The sequence below is a fragment of the Octopus bimaculoides genome, chromosome 12 (genome assembly GCF_046866305.1).
Source record: "Octopus bimaculoides isolate indiv1 chromosome 12, ASM4686630v1, whole genome shotgun sequence".
Classification (NCBI taxonomy): domain Eukaryota; kingdom Metazoa; phylum Mollusca; class Cephalopoda; order Octopoda; family Octopodidae; genus Octopus; species Octopus bimaculoides.
The window spans coordinates 14,684,945-14,699,944 of NC_142939.1; the positions used below are offsets into that span (position 1 = coordinate 14,684,945).

General features: G+C 36.8%; 1 protein-coding gene across 6 annotated transcripts in view; it reads right to left on the reverse strand.

The window, feature by feature from the left end:
• Window positions 1–15,000, reverse strand: part of LOC106874489 (uncharacterized) — a 408,363-nt gene that overhangs the window by 33,269 nt on the left and 360,094 nt on the right. For 3 of the 6 annotated variants that reach the window (XM_089360831.1, XM_014922232.3, XM_089360830.1), the window contains one exon: window positions 7,865–7,918. The exons of the other annotated variants lie outside the window; for them this stretch is intronic. In XM_089360831.1, coding sequence (XP_089216957.1) covers window positions 7,865–7,918 — 54 coding nt within the window. The remainder of the gene's footprint in view (window positions 1–7,864; window positions 7,919–15,000) is intronic. 6 annotated transcript variants of the gene reach the window in all.

Below are 15,000 nucleotides of genomic sequence, written 5' to 3' on the forward strand. Positions count from 1 at the left end.
AAAACATTGGGTGGGGTGTGGGGGTTAACAGTCTGTACCCATATTTGAGTTCTTAATGAGAGTATTGTCAATACAAGGCATTTAGTAAAAAAGCTTCTTCAGGGATTCCAGCGAAATTCTTAGTTACGCCATTTAAAAATATTTATAAACTAAATCCTTAAAATCGTTAATACTGTTATATACACTAACAAATGTATTCATATATAAAGTTTAAAAAGATTTTTCTTACATTTGATATATATATGATAAATGTTCACTAATACTATTTAATATAAAAGTTCCAGTGACTTACAGTGACATTCAGAATTTTTATTTAATAAATTCAAAGATTTACGATATATAGTTGACACAGCAATTATTTTTAAGGAATAAATATTTTCTGTAACTTGGGTTTCTTTGTATATAAAAAAAAAAACTACTTTTTTAAAAAAACACATACAATTTAAATCTTTTAGGAATCTGGAAATTATTTAAGATTAAAAAAATGGAAAACATTTTGCACCAAATTTAGAAACTGTTGCTACTACTACTACTACTACTGCTGCTGATGCTGATGCAGTGGCAGTAGCTGTGGATGTTGTGTTTTTGTGATGAGCAGACATTTCCTAATGGTTCCAGAGTAGAATCGTATCTGCTATGTTTAATCTGATGGAAAGGAAGTTTGTTTTTCTATTTTATCTCATTTTGCCAATTAATGACTTTGAAACATTTAAGCATCTGCCCCCATTACACTGGAATGAAAATTTCTTAATATTTTGTATCTGCAAAAATATTTGTTTATTAGTGATTTAAGGCAGCAAGCTCTGAAGGTGGTGGGCGATCATTTGAGGTGTACTAACCATGAAAATGTTAGCAGTGAATATGCCCCCTAAATATTAACAAGAAAGAGGCTCTAAAAACTTTAAAACAGAGATAAAAAAAAATCCAGAGCATAAAGAAGGTAAAAAGAAGAAATAATGACGATGAAACAAATAATATTTGTAAATACAGAAATTAACACTTTGACAAGCTCAAGTGTTGAAAATGTCAGCTTAGAAAGAAAGACATCACCAAAAACAAAAGCAAGAGGTGTTTGTTTGTGCGGGTTGTGAGTTAGAAGGAAATATTAGTGTCAAATTTTGACAGAAGGCCGATAATTTTTTTGGGGGGGAGTTAAGTCGATTACATCAACTCCCAGTGCTCAACTGGTACTTATTTTATTGAACCCAAAAGGATGAAAAGCAAAGTCGACCTTGGTGGAATTTGAACTCAGAACATACAGGCAGATGAAACACTGCTAAACATATTGGCTGACATGCTAATGATTCTGCCAACGCACCACCTCACTAAAGATGGAAAAATTAAACATGGGCCAGCTCCCATGAAGACAAGTAGCAGTGGTATGTCATGTAAGGCTATGCTTCCGTGTTTATTTTTCATGAAGGAAACTAATTCTGAGTTCAAATCCTGCCAAGGTCATTATTGCTTTTTATCTTTTCAGGGTTGATAAAATAAGTGCAAATCTAAATGCGGTATATTGGTAAAATTGTAAGAATGTCGGATCAGATGTCTTACAATATTTGTTCTGGTTTTTGCATTCTGAGTTCAAATCCTGCCAGAGCCTATGTGGGTAGTTGACAAATTGTTTCCTGGGTTAACATCACCGCTAGGAACCTTGGAGAGCCTTTAGCAGAGTCCATTCTGTTGTAAGCAATTGGGTCTAGTCTCTGGTTTGAAGATCGCATCTTAGCTCCCTTCCACCAATATTGGAGACCCTGTAAAGTGTTATTGGCACTGTCTTTTACTCCTGACTAAAAGACACAAGCACATGCACCCAAATGAACCCCCCCCCCCAGGATTAAATTTCTTGCTTTACTTTTCAAAATCATCATCATCACCATCATCATTTAATGTTCACTGTTCAAGCTGGCATGGGTTGGACGGTTTGACTGGGCTGGCATGGTGGAAGGCTGCACCAGACTCCAATCTGATTTGGCATGGTTTTCTATGGCGCCAACCACTCCGAGAGGGTAATGGGTGCTTTTACATGCTTCTCTGTGTCAATGAAGTGAAGTTAAGAGGAAATCCAGAATGTTGTGCTGCATGGTATATATTCCATCAACCAATGCAGGACGTATGGAAGTGGCTACCTAATCTTTAAGACTGAGAACAAGGGAAAAAAAAACTGTGCGGGAGGAGGGGAACTAGTTGCACACTAACAGACCCATAGACTGGTGCTGTTATACATAGGAAGATGAAATACAAAGGCCAACATTATCTTTGTATTACAGCAAAAAGGTCATGGGGGTAGTGTAACATGCAACAATAATTGGTCAGGTAAGTTCCGCAAGAATATGTATGTCATTAATGAGGTCATGAATAGTGATGGAAAGACTTTAACAAAGAACCAAGTGATTGCTTGACCAGTACATTAAACAAATGATCGATTAGTTAGTCGGTTAGATATTCAACCAACTGACTAACAATAAAGAAGTGATATCGAACCAGTGCATGTGTTTATGATTATTGGCATTATGACCCTCCCAAGGCATAACAAGCTCTTTTTCCAAATACTGTGACTGTAACAATTATTTCTTGTGTAAACTTTATCTATGTACATATTTCTATTCACAGATTTTTTTCTGATACCAGAAAATACCAGAAAAATAACTGGGTAGTGTTAGGGGTGTGAAGAGGCAGGGGGAATTTAATTAATATTTTTAACTATGTCATAGTATTATACTAGAGCTACACGCAAGTGCTTAGGGGGTGTCTCAAGTCTTAGGAGGCTCGTTTTAACAATGGCTGTCATGAAATGAAAATTGCTTAACAGTGAAAAAAATCAGGATTTGCTTACAGACATAGTTCACATATAGCTTACCTCTGATTTACTGTGATAATTGAATAAGATCGGTTGAATAAGAAACAGCCAATATCTTGAGAAGATAAATTACTTCTCATCTCAACCTAACAATACTTTATACAAATCTATTATTGTCAGTTTGCAGATATGGCTGTGCAAGTCTTTCCGGTTGATGGAGATAAATCTAATAATAAGAGATGTCATATTAATCTAAGAATAATCGACCGGAATCTTTTACAAATATACACCAACTAATAAAAATACACAACATCAAAGTAAATACACACACACACGCACACACACACACACACACACACACACACACACACACACATCAAATTTCCAAATTTTACGACAGGTTTGTTGGTGCCATCTTGTTATTTGTAAAGTAATGTATTTTTCCTTCTTTATGCCATAACAACAATATTGACTGAAAAGATTGTAGTTTGTATCCACCTGTGTTGTGTTGCGTTGTGTTGCGTTGTGATAATTCCATGTTAAAGATGTTTATGTCTTGTCAGCCCAGTCAGTCTGGCTGTAAATTGGTACAATGACATAACTGCAGATTGCCCCAACAAGCAGTCAAATGTACTATGGTGTTGAAGTGACATTCTGACAAACAAAAGCTATATTTGCAATGTTATTGTTGTTGACAAGCTCCATGTGAATTATACATACATACATACATACATACAAGTTTATCATTTAAATATACATGAATATGTCTAGATAAGCAGCTATATGCATGAGAATACATACATAAAACAAAACAGACAAATCAGCACATATACATACATACATACATACATACCAGCAAAAATACCCTGTTGTTGAAGTTGAAATTCCAATGAAGGAGCCTTAGATCTAGGTTAGAAACCGGCTCTTTCTCCATTGGCGAGAAATCTCAAAATAAAACCGAATAATGACATACATACACACACACACGCAAATATATATACATTATCATCATCACCATCATTATTTACTTATTTCTTTATTGCCCACAAGGGGCTAAACATAGAGGGGACAAACAAGGACAAACGAAGGGATTAAGTTGATTACATTGACCCAGTGCATAACTGGTACTTAATTTAACCGACCCCGAAAGGATGAAAGGCAAAGTCGACCTGAGCGGAATTTGAACTCAGAGTGTAGCAGCAGACAAAATACTGCTAAGCATTTTGCCCGGCGTGCTAACGATTCTGCCACCTTACCACCTTGCCATCATCATCATCCTCATTAGTTACTGTCTGCTTTCCATGCTGGCATGGGTTAGATGGTTTGATCGGAACTGGAGAACTGCACCAGATTCCAGTCTGATCTGCTTCTATGGCTGGATGCTCTTCCTAATGCCAACCACTCCCAGACTGTAATGGTTACTTTTCTTGTGCCACCAGCATGGGTGCCATTTACATGACATCAGTAATGGCCACAACTATGATTTCACAGTTGCCATTTACATAACACTGGCATTATGTACCTACCTGGCAAAAATGAGTTGAACCTGCATTTCAAAGGGCCAGCCTTGTCACACTTTGTGTCACGCTGAATCTCCCTCGGGTACATGTGTCTGTGGAGGGCTCAGCCACTTGCACATTAACTTCATGAGCAGGCAGTTCCATTGATCAGATCAGCTGGAACCTTTGCCGTCCTAACCGATGGAGTGCCCGTAATATATATATATATATATATACATAAATTTTTAGAAGGAAAAGGTTGACAGTAACTTTGAAGTTTCAGCATACTTGCATCTTCAGTTTATTGATGACAGCAAACAAGCTAAAACTCAGAGGTCACTGTCAGCCTTTCACTTGTAAAAATCAAGTAATATGCAATTTATTAAAAAATTATTGAGCAATCCTTTAGTTTGGTACTAAATTGTTTTTATATAAAACTTACCATCATTTGAATTAGAGAGAAGTTTGAATTAGATGGAATTGTTTAGGATCTCCATAGGAAATGTTCTGGAAGGCTATGGACATTAATAAGCCCCCACAAAGCAATAAATGGCACTAGAAGCGTATTGTCAGAGTTGCAGAAAATCTGTGCAGCAAGCAAGTTCAGAAATGGGAATTTCAATATCAAGCGTTTATCACGTTTTGAAGTGCTATCATTGAAAAAGTTACATTCCAAGAATAGTCCATGCTCTCAATGAAGATGATCCAAACCAAAGAGTGGAGTTTTCTAAGTGGTACTTAAGTTGCAGACATTCCAACAAAGATTTCATGGAGTGATGAGGCTATATTTAAATTAAATGGCTCAATTGACTGCCATAATTGCACCTGCTGGGGACTCGAGAGTCCGTGAATTATGGAAGAACATTAGATCAATTTACCAAATAGTTTGTAGATGGTGATTATGATTGTTGGTTATATCCGTCCCAGTATTTTACTGGTACTAATTTATCAACTCAGGAAGAGTGAAATGCAAATTTTTCTTTGGAGCGATTTGAACTCTGAACGGAATGTAAAAAAAAAAAAAAAAAGCAAAATTAGATACCACATGGTATTTAATTTTCATCGTTGTTGTCATTGTTGTCGTCATCATCATTATCATCATTGTTGTCGTTGTCATCGTCATCATCATCATCATCATTGTTGTCGTCATCATCATTGCCACTGCCATTACCACCACCATCATCATCATCATCATTATCATCATCATCATCGTCTTTATCGTTTTGAATAACGACAGTCTGTATTAGCAAGTTTCTCGCTGCAACAACCCCTCAGAAGCACTACCATCATCATCATCATCATCATCACAATAATCACGAAAAAATACCACCGCCACCACCACCACCACCACCAATAAAAACCTAACCTCTCTGCTCTGCCTTCATCTCCAAAACAACACCAACACAATCAACCATGAATATCACCACCACAAATACCGTTATGAACACCACCATCAACACCACCTCATCACAATCACCACTAAAAATACCACACCATCACCATCACCATAAACACCATCACCATCATAGATATCTCCGATACCACAAATGCCATTGTAAATACCATCACCACCACCACCACCACCACCACCACCACCATCAATACCATTACCAACACCAGCACCATCACCATAATGTTAAAAAAATATTTTGTCTAAGTACATAACTAAAACTTATTTTGAGCTGTTAACGTCCCTGGTTAAAAGGGGCTAGTTTTGTGTGAGCTTAATGAGTGAAATCTACTTCACATCAACTGGTCAAATATCAGTTGGGGTCTATTTAGCAAACTGACCCCTCTTTTTAAAATTGCTGTCCTTGGTGACTAAACCAGAACCAATGTTAAAAAGAAGGAAATATTGGATAGTGTAGTCTAGCATGTCATGGTTGGAACACCTTTGATCATAAGTCTATTTGTTCACCTGTAATCAAAGGTTACACAACAACAGCAATGATAACAATGTGTCCCTAAAACAGGTGAGCACAAGTGTTAGCCAGCAATATTTCCAGTGTTGTGGTTAAGTGGCCCTTCCAACTGACTCTAGTCAGCTCTAGCAGGGTCTTCCAATATGCAACATATATGATACATTCTCTCCTGATATGTGTCTCAAACATCATCATCATCATCATTTAACATTCATTTTTTTCCATGCTGGCATGGGTTGGACGGTTTGACCAGAGCTGGCAAGTTAGAGAGCTGCACCAGCTTCCAGTCTGGGTTGGCATGGTTTCTATGGCTGAATGACCTTCTAAATGTCAACCACTTTACAGAGTATGCTGAGGGCTTTGTAGGCAGACCAACCAAGGTGCTTTCTAGGGGGGGCTGGCACAGGTGCATTTTGCACGAACATCCTATAATATGTACTTTGGTTTTGTGTGAGTGCAGTCAGAGCTTAACATATGCATGCAGGCCATTGTCCAACCTGTTTTAATGTATGACTGACAGATTTTGCTAAAGATTGCATCAGAGATGAGCAAAATGGAATACTTTAGTGCACAAATTTTGATTGATTTTATTTTTGGAATGTCTGGAAATGAATGAGTGTGGCTTAGTGGTGAGGCTCTTTGGCTCATAATCGTAAGGTTGTGAGTTCAATTCCCAGGGGTGCATTGTGTTTATGAGAAAGACACTTTATTTTATGTTGCAACTGGCAAAAGTGTGTAGTACCAGAATTTCAAAGGGTTAATCTTGTTGCACTCTCTGTGTCACGCTGAATCTCCCTGGGAACTTCGTTAAGGGAATACATATCTGTGGAGTGCTCAGCCACTTGCATATTAATTTTATGAGCAGACTGTTCCATTGATTGGGTCAACTAGAATCCTCATTGTCAGAACCGATGGAGAGCCAGTTAATTAGTTGGGAATGTCTGGAGAAATGGTTAACATCCATAGTTTTTACAGGCCCTTCATGACTGGTGAGGTTTATGTAATGAAGATTTATTTTTCAACAATCTCAGATAAACAGATTGCATGTAAAACATATGCAAGACAGGAATGTCAGAGGTATATGAAAATATATTTACAGCAATCAATCTGGGGGATCCTAAATATGAAATTACAATTGCATGTATTTTGATCGCTATGCGTGGACAAGCAGTGCTACCTCAAACTATCTGATCTTTGTAGCTGTTTTTCTATAACTTGTTTCAGTCATAAGACTATGGGCACCACCTTGAACGATTTTTAGTCAATTGAATCAACCCCAGTACTCTTTTAAAGCCTGGTACTTATTCTATCGGTCTTTTTGCCAAACTGCTATGTTATGGGACGTAATCAAACCAGCACCGGTTGTCAAGCAGTGGTGGACGGATAAACACGGGTATAAATACACACATACACTGATGGTGTGTGTGTGTGTATGACGGTCTTTTTCCTGTTTACGTCTACTAAATCCACCACAAGACTTTAGTCGGCCTGAGGATATAGTAGAAGGTACTTGCCCAAGAAGCCACTCGGTGGGACTGAATCCAGAACCATGTGGTTGGGGAGCAAACTTTTTACCACACAGCCACTTTTAATATTCTATGCGTGCTAAACCCCTAAACTTTGACCTTTTTTATTTCTCTTACCTCTTTTGCCTCGACTCATCTTTGTTCCCTGGTCAATCTCCTCTCCTATTTGACCTGTAATAATCCAAATAGTGCAAAACAACAGATTCAGATGCTGTTTGATAGCACATATGAAACGGCATAAGGCAACACTTAAACGATATCCTATTACACACAAGAATGAATTTACTAGACACGATTATATTTCTGTAGTTACATTAATTGCTGTGAAGTATATTTAATTGCCATCATAAACATTTATCTTTCATTACGTCCAGATTTTTTAATTTTCAAAGCAAACATAAATTTTCACATAGCTTTATGATGAATATAATCATGTGCGTGCGTATGTGTATACATATGTATATATATATATATATATATATATATATATATATATATATATATATATATATATATATATATATGCATTATATACAAACACCCCACCCCATGTAACCACACGTGATTTTCTTGGACTATTTTTTCCTTCTCTCCAGATCTTTCTCCTTTCCACTTTCTGACGAAGAGCTAAGCTCGAAACGTCATTCACCCCATCTTTTTTTCCATCTTAAACTGAGCATCAACCTACGACTTTCACTGTGCATGTCCTTTTGAATTTTCGTGTTTTGTGTTTATTTTTATTTTCGATTTGCCTGCACACACACACACACACACACACACACACACACACACACACACACACACACACACACAGAGTCATACACTTACATGCACACACACAAGCTTCCACCCAGTAGGATCGAACATAGAACCACATGGTTCTAAAGTAAGTTTGTTAACCACATAGCTATCCCTGCACGTATATGCACTTGTTCTTCATCAGGTAGGTTACGCTGTCCTAGCTAGCTTTGTTGCAGTGATATTAAATATAGAGTGGGTAGTGCACGACAAATAGTTGTTAGTTAATCGAACACCACATTTTATTTTTCAAATTACAAAATTGCAAAGAAATAAAATTATTTCAATTTATTGAGACATTTAAAAATAAACAGGTTAAAAAGTATTTTGCAATCCATAAATTAAACACATAATTAAATTTTGAGCTAGAATTATTCAAATAAAATTATCGTAGCGAACTGGATCGTTCTTTGAAATATTGAAACATTTTTACAAATTGCTAGAGAGCAGATGTTATATAACTGGATTTTTCCCTTCCCAATTCCAACCACTCACACAGTTTGTTTTTTGTTAACCAAATGAATAAAGAATTATAGTACCCATTCACATGTGACAACTATATGTGTTAAAAACACTCCATTTTGTTTCTGGGCACGAAATTCTATTTATGACTTGGTTCATCAAGCTCTTGGGAATACATGCCATATTTTTAGAGAATAATTGTTTCTGAGGCAAAAGGCCTGAAATTTTGAATGAGTGAAATCATCATAATTATAGTTATCATCATCATTATCATCATCATCATTTAACGTTTGTTTTCCACGCCTGCACAGCTTGGACAGTTTGTTGGGATCCAACAATGCGCTGGGCTACGTTGAGAGTTCCAATGTCAGCTTTGACATGGTTTCTATGACTGGATGCCCTTCCTAATGCCCACCATTTTACAGTGTGTACTGGGTACCTTTTTCATACCACTAGCACTAGTGAGGTTGCTGATACCATTATTTGACTGGTACCTGATTTTATCAGCCATAGAGGGATGAAAGGCAAAGTGGACCTTGGTGGGATTTGAACTCAGACTGTAAAGACGGTAAAGAAATACTGCAGGGCATTCATTCTGATGTCCTAACAATCCTATTAGCTCATTGATTTTTACTAGAAATAATATTCTTGGAATGATACTCGTGAAAAAGGTGCATTATATCTAAGGTATAAAGCTACCGAGTCAATAGCTTTGTAGTTCGTAAAGGAAAAGAACACTGTCATATGCTAATAGCATATTTTGTCCAAGTATGCAATACGTTGCATGTAGATGCTTTTCGACTCTAGGAGTTATGATCCTGCACCCCTTTCGACAATGACTATGTAGTTACGTAAAGACTATAACTATGTACTGCTAAGGATTTTCATGATTTGAAAACTGAAGTGAAAATGAAAATATACAGGTCCGAGGAGCATGTGAAAAAGGGCCTCAAATATGAATGAAACTGAAATGCGTACGTGTATACATGCATACATACATACATACAAATAAAGACATACATAAATACATACATGCACACACACACATATATTGCATACTATTGTCTAGACAAGCGTAACTAATTTCAACACTATACACATTAAAAAGCTTGTGGGATTTATGTATTTGGAAAGTGTTACCTAATTAGGAAGAGACTGCTTCGTAGAGACTCTAATTAGTAGAGACAGCAATTTTTCTCTGAGGACTGATTTTTCTCTAAGTTCTTTTCCTTTTCCTAACTCTCTCCAGGGAGAAGGGAGCCACCATATACATGAACTTTTCACTGAAACCACCGATCGGTAGCACTTCATTTTAATGCCTGCAGCTCTGTCAAAAATATTCTTATCTGAGAATAAACTGCAGATTCTTTTACTGCAGCCAGATTCTACGTTTGTAATTATAGCTGGGAGTAACCAGAATTCGTATGAATATAGACAATCTCATTGTTCAGCTTTTTATAGGTATAGTACTTGCTTATCTTGAGATCTAAGAAATGTCCGAAGTTTGTGGGAGGCCATGTCTTTGTGAAAATCTATACACATTGGTGTATAGAGTAAACAACAACAACAACAACAACAACAACAAAACACTGAACATTTATACTGTTAACAACAATGAAGATTCTCTATTGAATAATTTTAAGTCGTTAGCTCCTAATGCTATTCAATGAATTATATTGAAACTTCAAATTTCATTTTATGAACAATAGCTCTTCTATCGTGATTATAATCCTTAGAATATTATTCCAAGTTAAAGGTGGTGAGCTTACAGGATCGTTATATCGTTGGAAAGAATGACTTGTGGCATTTCTCTTGGCTCTTTGCTTTCTGAATTCAAATCTCACCGAAGTTAACTTTGCTATCTATTGGTCCGGAATCAATAAAATAAAGTACAAATCAAGTAAAATATATTTAAAATAAAGTACCAGTCAAATTAAATTTTTGAAATTCCTTTCACTGGAATTTTTAACGAATTCAAGGAGATCGCTTCTGTCTAGTTCGTCAGCTTTACTTTTCGTCTGGCAGGCATCAAGAAATCTCTGTGATACGCAGTAGTCGTCGATTTACTGGTTCAAATACGTGACTCGTGAATGCATAGAGAGCGTACAAGAGAATGCTGTATTTGTATAACCAGTTTAACACTCAAAAGTCATGTCGTGTACAGCTTGCATTTTTATAATTGAATTTACGAGATCTGATCAATAAGTATCCGGACTGTTGCCATAGTATCGAAGCTAAAGCATGCAGAGTAAAGCCACTTGGCATAGATTAACCTTGAACTCACTCTACTATGCATGTGAACCAAGTGTTAACCTTTTAGCTCATTTCTGCTCTTTACAGAAGTGATTGCAGTAACATGTGTAACGTGTGATCGTCGCATTGACCATGACAGAAAAAGTTGTCATGGCGATACCTGCTCAGAGGCCTGCACAAAGTTGCAGAAAGCGTGTGGAGTGGTGTGTATGAGCCGCACACAAGTATAGGAGTGATTCAGACGTTTCCAAGATGGCCGAAAAGATGTCGATATTGAAGAATGTTCTCGGAAACCTGCAACCAGCTGAACTGAGAAAAATATCTCAGATGTGTGTGTAGCTGTGAGGGGAAATCGTCGAATCACCATCCGTGAGGTTAGGATAGGATGTGCAGATCATATATATATATATATATATATATATATATATATATATATATGTATAAATCAGCCTTAACCATCAGTACCATCTGTCACCGGCACCAATACTACCAGCATCAACACCACCCGAACCAATACAACCTCTGCCATTACCAACCCAGCAACCTTTTAATGACCGACAACAACAATAATAAGCATGAATAAGATATGCAACTCCATCTGAAATAATAAGTAAACAATTACATGTAATAATGTGATGCTTTAGTGTATCTTAAAGGTGAAATGAAATGTCTTTAATCATAGGTGAATGACAATCGACTTGAAACTAAATAGCAACAATATAAATACTAGAAATATGACCACTGTCACTACCAGCACCAGCACCATCACCTCCATCATCCCCAAAGCAGAAACCAATAAATCAACAGCTCCACCACTACCAACCCACCAACATTTGAATGTCCAGCTGGCAACAACAATAATAGTATCAATGTCTGTAGCAACATATGCTGTATGTCAACACAACAGTAGATGTGGTGAGTAGAATGTGGAATCTTTATGAATCAAACCCAGTGCTCAACCGGTACTTATTTTATCAACTCCAAAAGATGAAAGGCAAAGTCGACCTCGGTGGAATTTGAACTGAAATGGACAAAATACTACGAAGCACTTTGCCTGGCATGCTAATGATTCTGCCAGCTCACCACCGTAATTGCAAAGAATATTATTAAAGAGTTATTTCTTACATGAGGTCTACAAGTTTTTAATAACATTCGTATTCATGAATGTAACCAAAATTACAAGAGTTTACAATGGGTTCCGTTCTTACAATAAACTGTACAAAGAAATGATGTGCTATAAACATCAAACAATTTTAGATTAAGTTCTTCAGCCCTCAAGTAAATGCTGACAATTATGAGCTATTAAATAGAAGACAGTATTTCTCATCTTCCCAGTAATTCTTATCCCGTCATCACACCCCACCAGACAGCGATAAACATCTTCTGTGGTAAGAATGCACCTGACTGCGAATTACATGGTTCATATTTATTCCTTAACACATTTCACTTCAAATGTTTTCATGTATACATATGCATAAAAGTGGTTGCGTTGGTCACATTTTTTTGTTTTGACTGTATTTTTTGAAAATATCAACAGGAATGCATTATCATTTTATTACATGAAAATCAATAAGAAAACTAACTTTGTATTACAAGATTTCGTGTTACAACAAATTTGTCTGGGATTTCTTACTCCTGTGATAGAGGAGACTCCTGAGTGTATATATATATATATATATATATATATATATATATATATATATATATATAATAAGGATTATTATGAAATACCATTAGCATTACCTTTGATTACTTTTTATATATACACAGCTTCAAATAGACCTCCACATGTTTTTACTGCATTGATTAGTAACCGTTGCAATTATATATATGTATATGTATATATACATGCATTCGCGCGCACACACACACTCACACGCACACACACACTCATATGTTTATTTATACATGTATGTGTTTATATTTAAAGGTGTTGCGTCAAAAAAAAAAAAAAAATTCAATTTTCATTGCCTCTGTGAGACTCAACAACTGAGTCAAAGGTAAATGTTTCATAAACTTCAGTGAGTCATTACAGGAAGAGGGTCATTACAGAAAGCTTATAGCTTATGGGTGTAGACTCATAATGGAATCTATACAGTGTGCCAAGAAAATAGCCAGCAGTATGGGTAACCTCCCTTGTTACTCTAAGCTATATTGCATTAAAGCTGGACATAACATATAAGAGAGAACATTTGTGATATTCTTTATATTAATCATGTATATACCATGTGACTTCACTGGAAATGTAACTTGTGTAGTAAGAAATAGAGAACAGAAGGTTGGATAGAAAGATAGATAGACAGACAGACAGAATGATAGATAGACAGAAAGGCAGACAGACAGACAGGCAGGTAGGCAGATAGACCAAAAATGATGGCTATATCTCCATTTCGAGTAATACGATCTCTTGCTTGTTGCCCTAAGTATGAGTAGCATGGATGTGTCTTTTCAGTCCCACTGGGGGACCAGCATGTTTTTGCACAGATGTGGCAGTGATGGGTACCTCTTGCAGCAGGTGTCCAGAGAATCTTACCACTAGTCCACCCTGACATATGCCTTCCTTCCATCATGGAACTTTTATTGAGTGCTCTGCCTTTCTCAGCTATGATGAGCAATACATGATAAAGATATTAAAAATCAATGAAGCTGGTACCTGAAACCTGTTCTAAAGTGAGGAAGGGTCTTGCTTTGGGCCACCCCAGTCTCTAAACAATGTATGCAATTGCCAAAAAAAGAACTAGTCTATAATTTGCAGAACATCACAGCTGTTACAGCAGAGTTTTTTTTTATCTTCTAAATAGGTGTTAAAACAAGGACCAGGGGTCTTTCATTCTCAGCTGTTGGATGGCTGTTGACTCTACTGTGTTTATCCTCCCTTTGACAAGTTTTTTGTTCTTTAAGGTGTCCAACGAAAAGCACTCCTCTTAACAAACAGGCTTGTAAGGTTACTGGTTGAGTTGTCAATGGCCCAACCTTTTGACAGGTTATTTATTTTTTTTTGTTTATGCACCCTTTTAAAGCCTAGCCAGTTTTAAAACCTAGCATGGGCCCAGTTTCTCGGTTTCTATGGCGTATGTGCTCCCCCTCCCAGCTGGACGGGACACCAGTCCATCGCAGCGTTACTCAAGAAACAGGAAGAAAGAGTGAGAGAAAGTTGGGGCGAAAGAGTACAACAGGGGTCACTACCACACCCTGCCGGAGCCTTGTGGAGATTTAGGTGTTTTCGCTCAATAAATACAGACAATGCCTAGTCTGGGAATCAAAACCACGATCCTCTGACCATGAGTCCACTGCCCTAACCACTGGGCCATTGCGCCTCCACATTTTTTTTTGACAGGTACATAAATATATACATATATAAATTTGTTAAATGGATTGAAAATGGCTAAAGCAAGAATCGAAACTTTGCATTTGCTGGTTGTTAATCATTAAAGCTTTCATGCAACGAGTTGTATATATTCTTAGACTGTATTTATTTTTTGGTAATCCTGCTGAAGTCTTATATTTTGGAAACATGCTTGACTTCCGGTACGAAATGAAAGCAACATAACTATTGAACAGAATTGAGCTACAGGAAATAAATTACTAAGAAACAAGAAAAAACAACAACAAAAACTGAAGCAAAAAACAAATCTCAGTCCAGAATGTTGTTTTAGTCATCTGTTGGTGTTAATATAGCATTTATATAGAATTAGTTGAGTTAGTCATTCCATATGTCTTCTAGCAGACATACAGTTCTT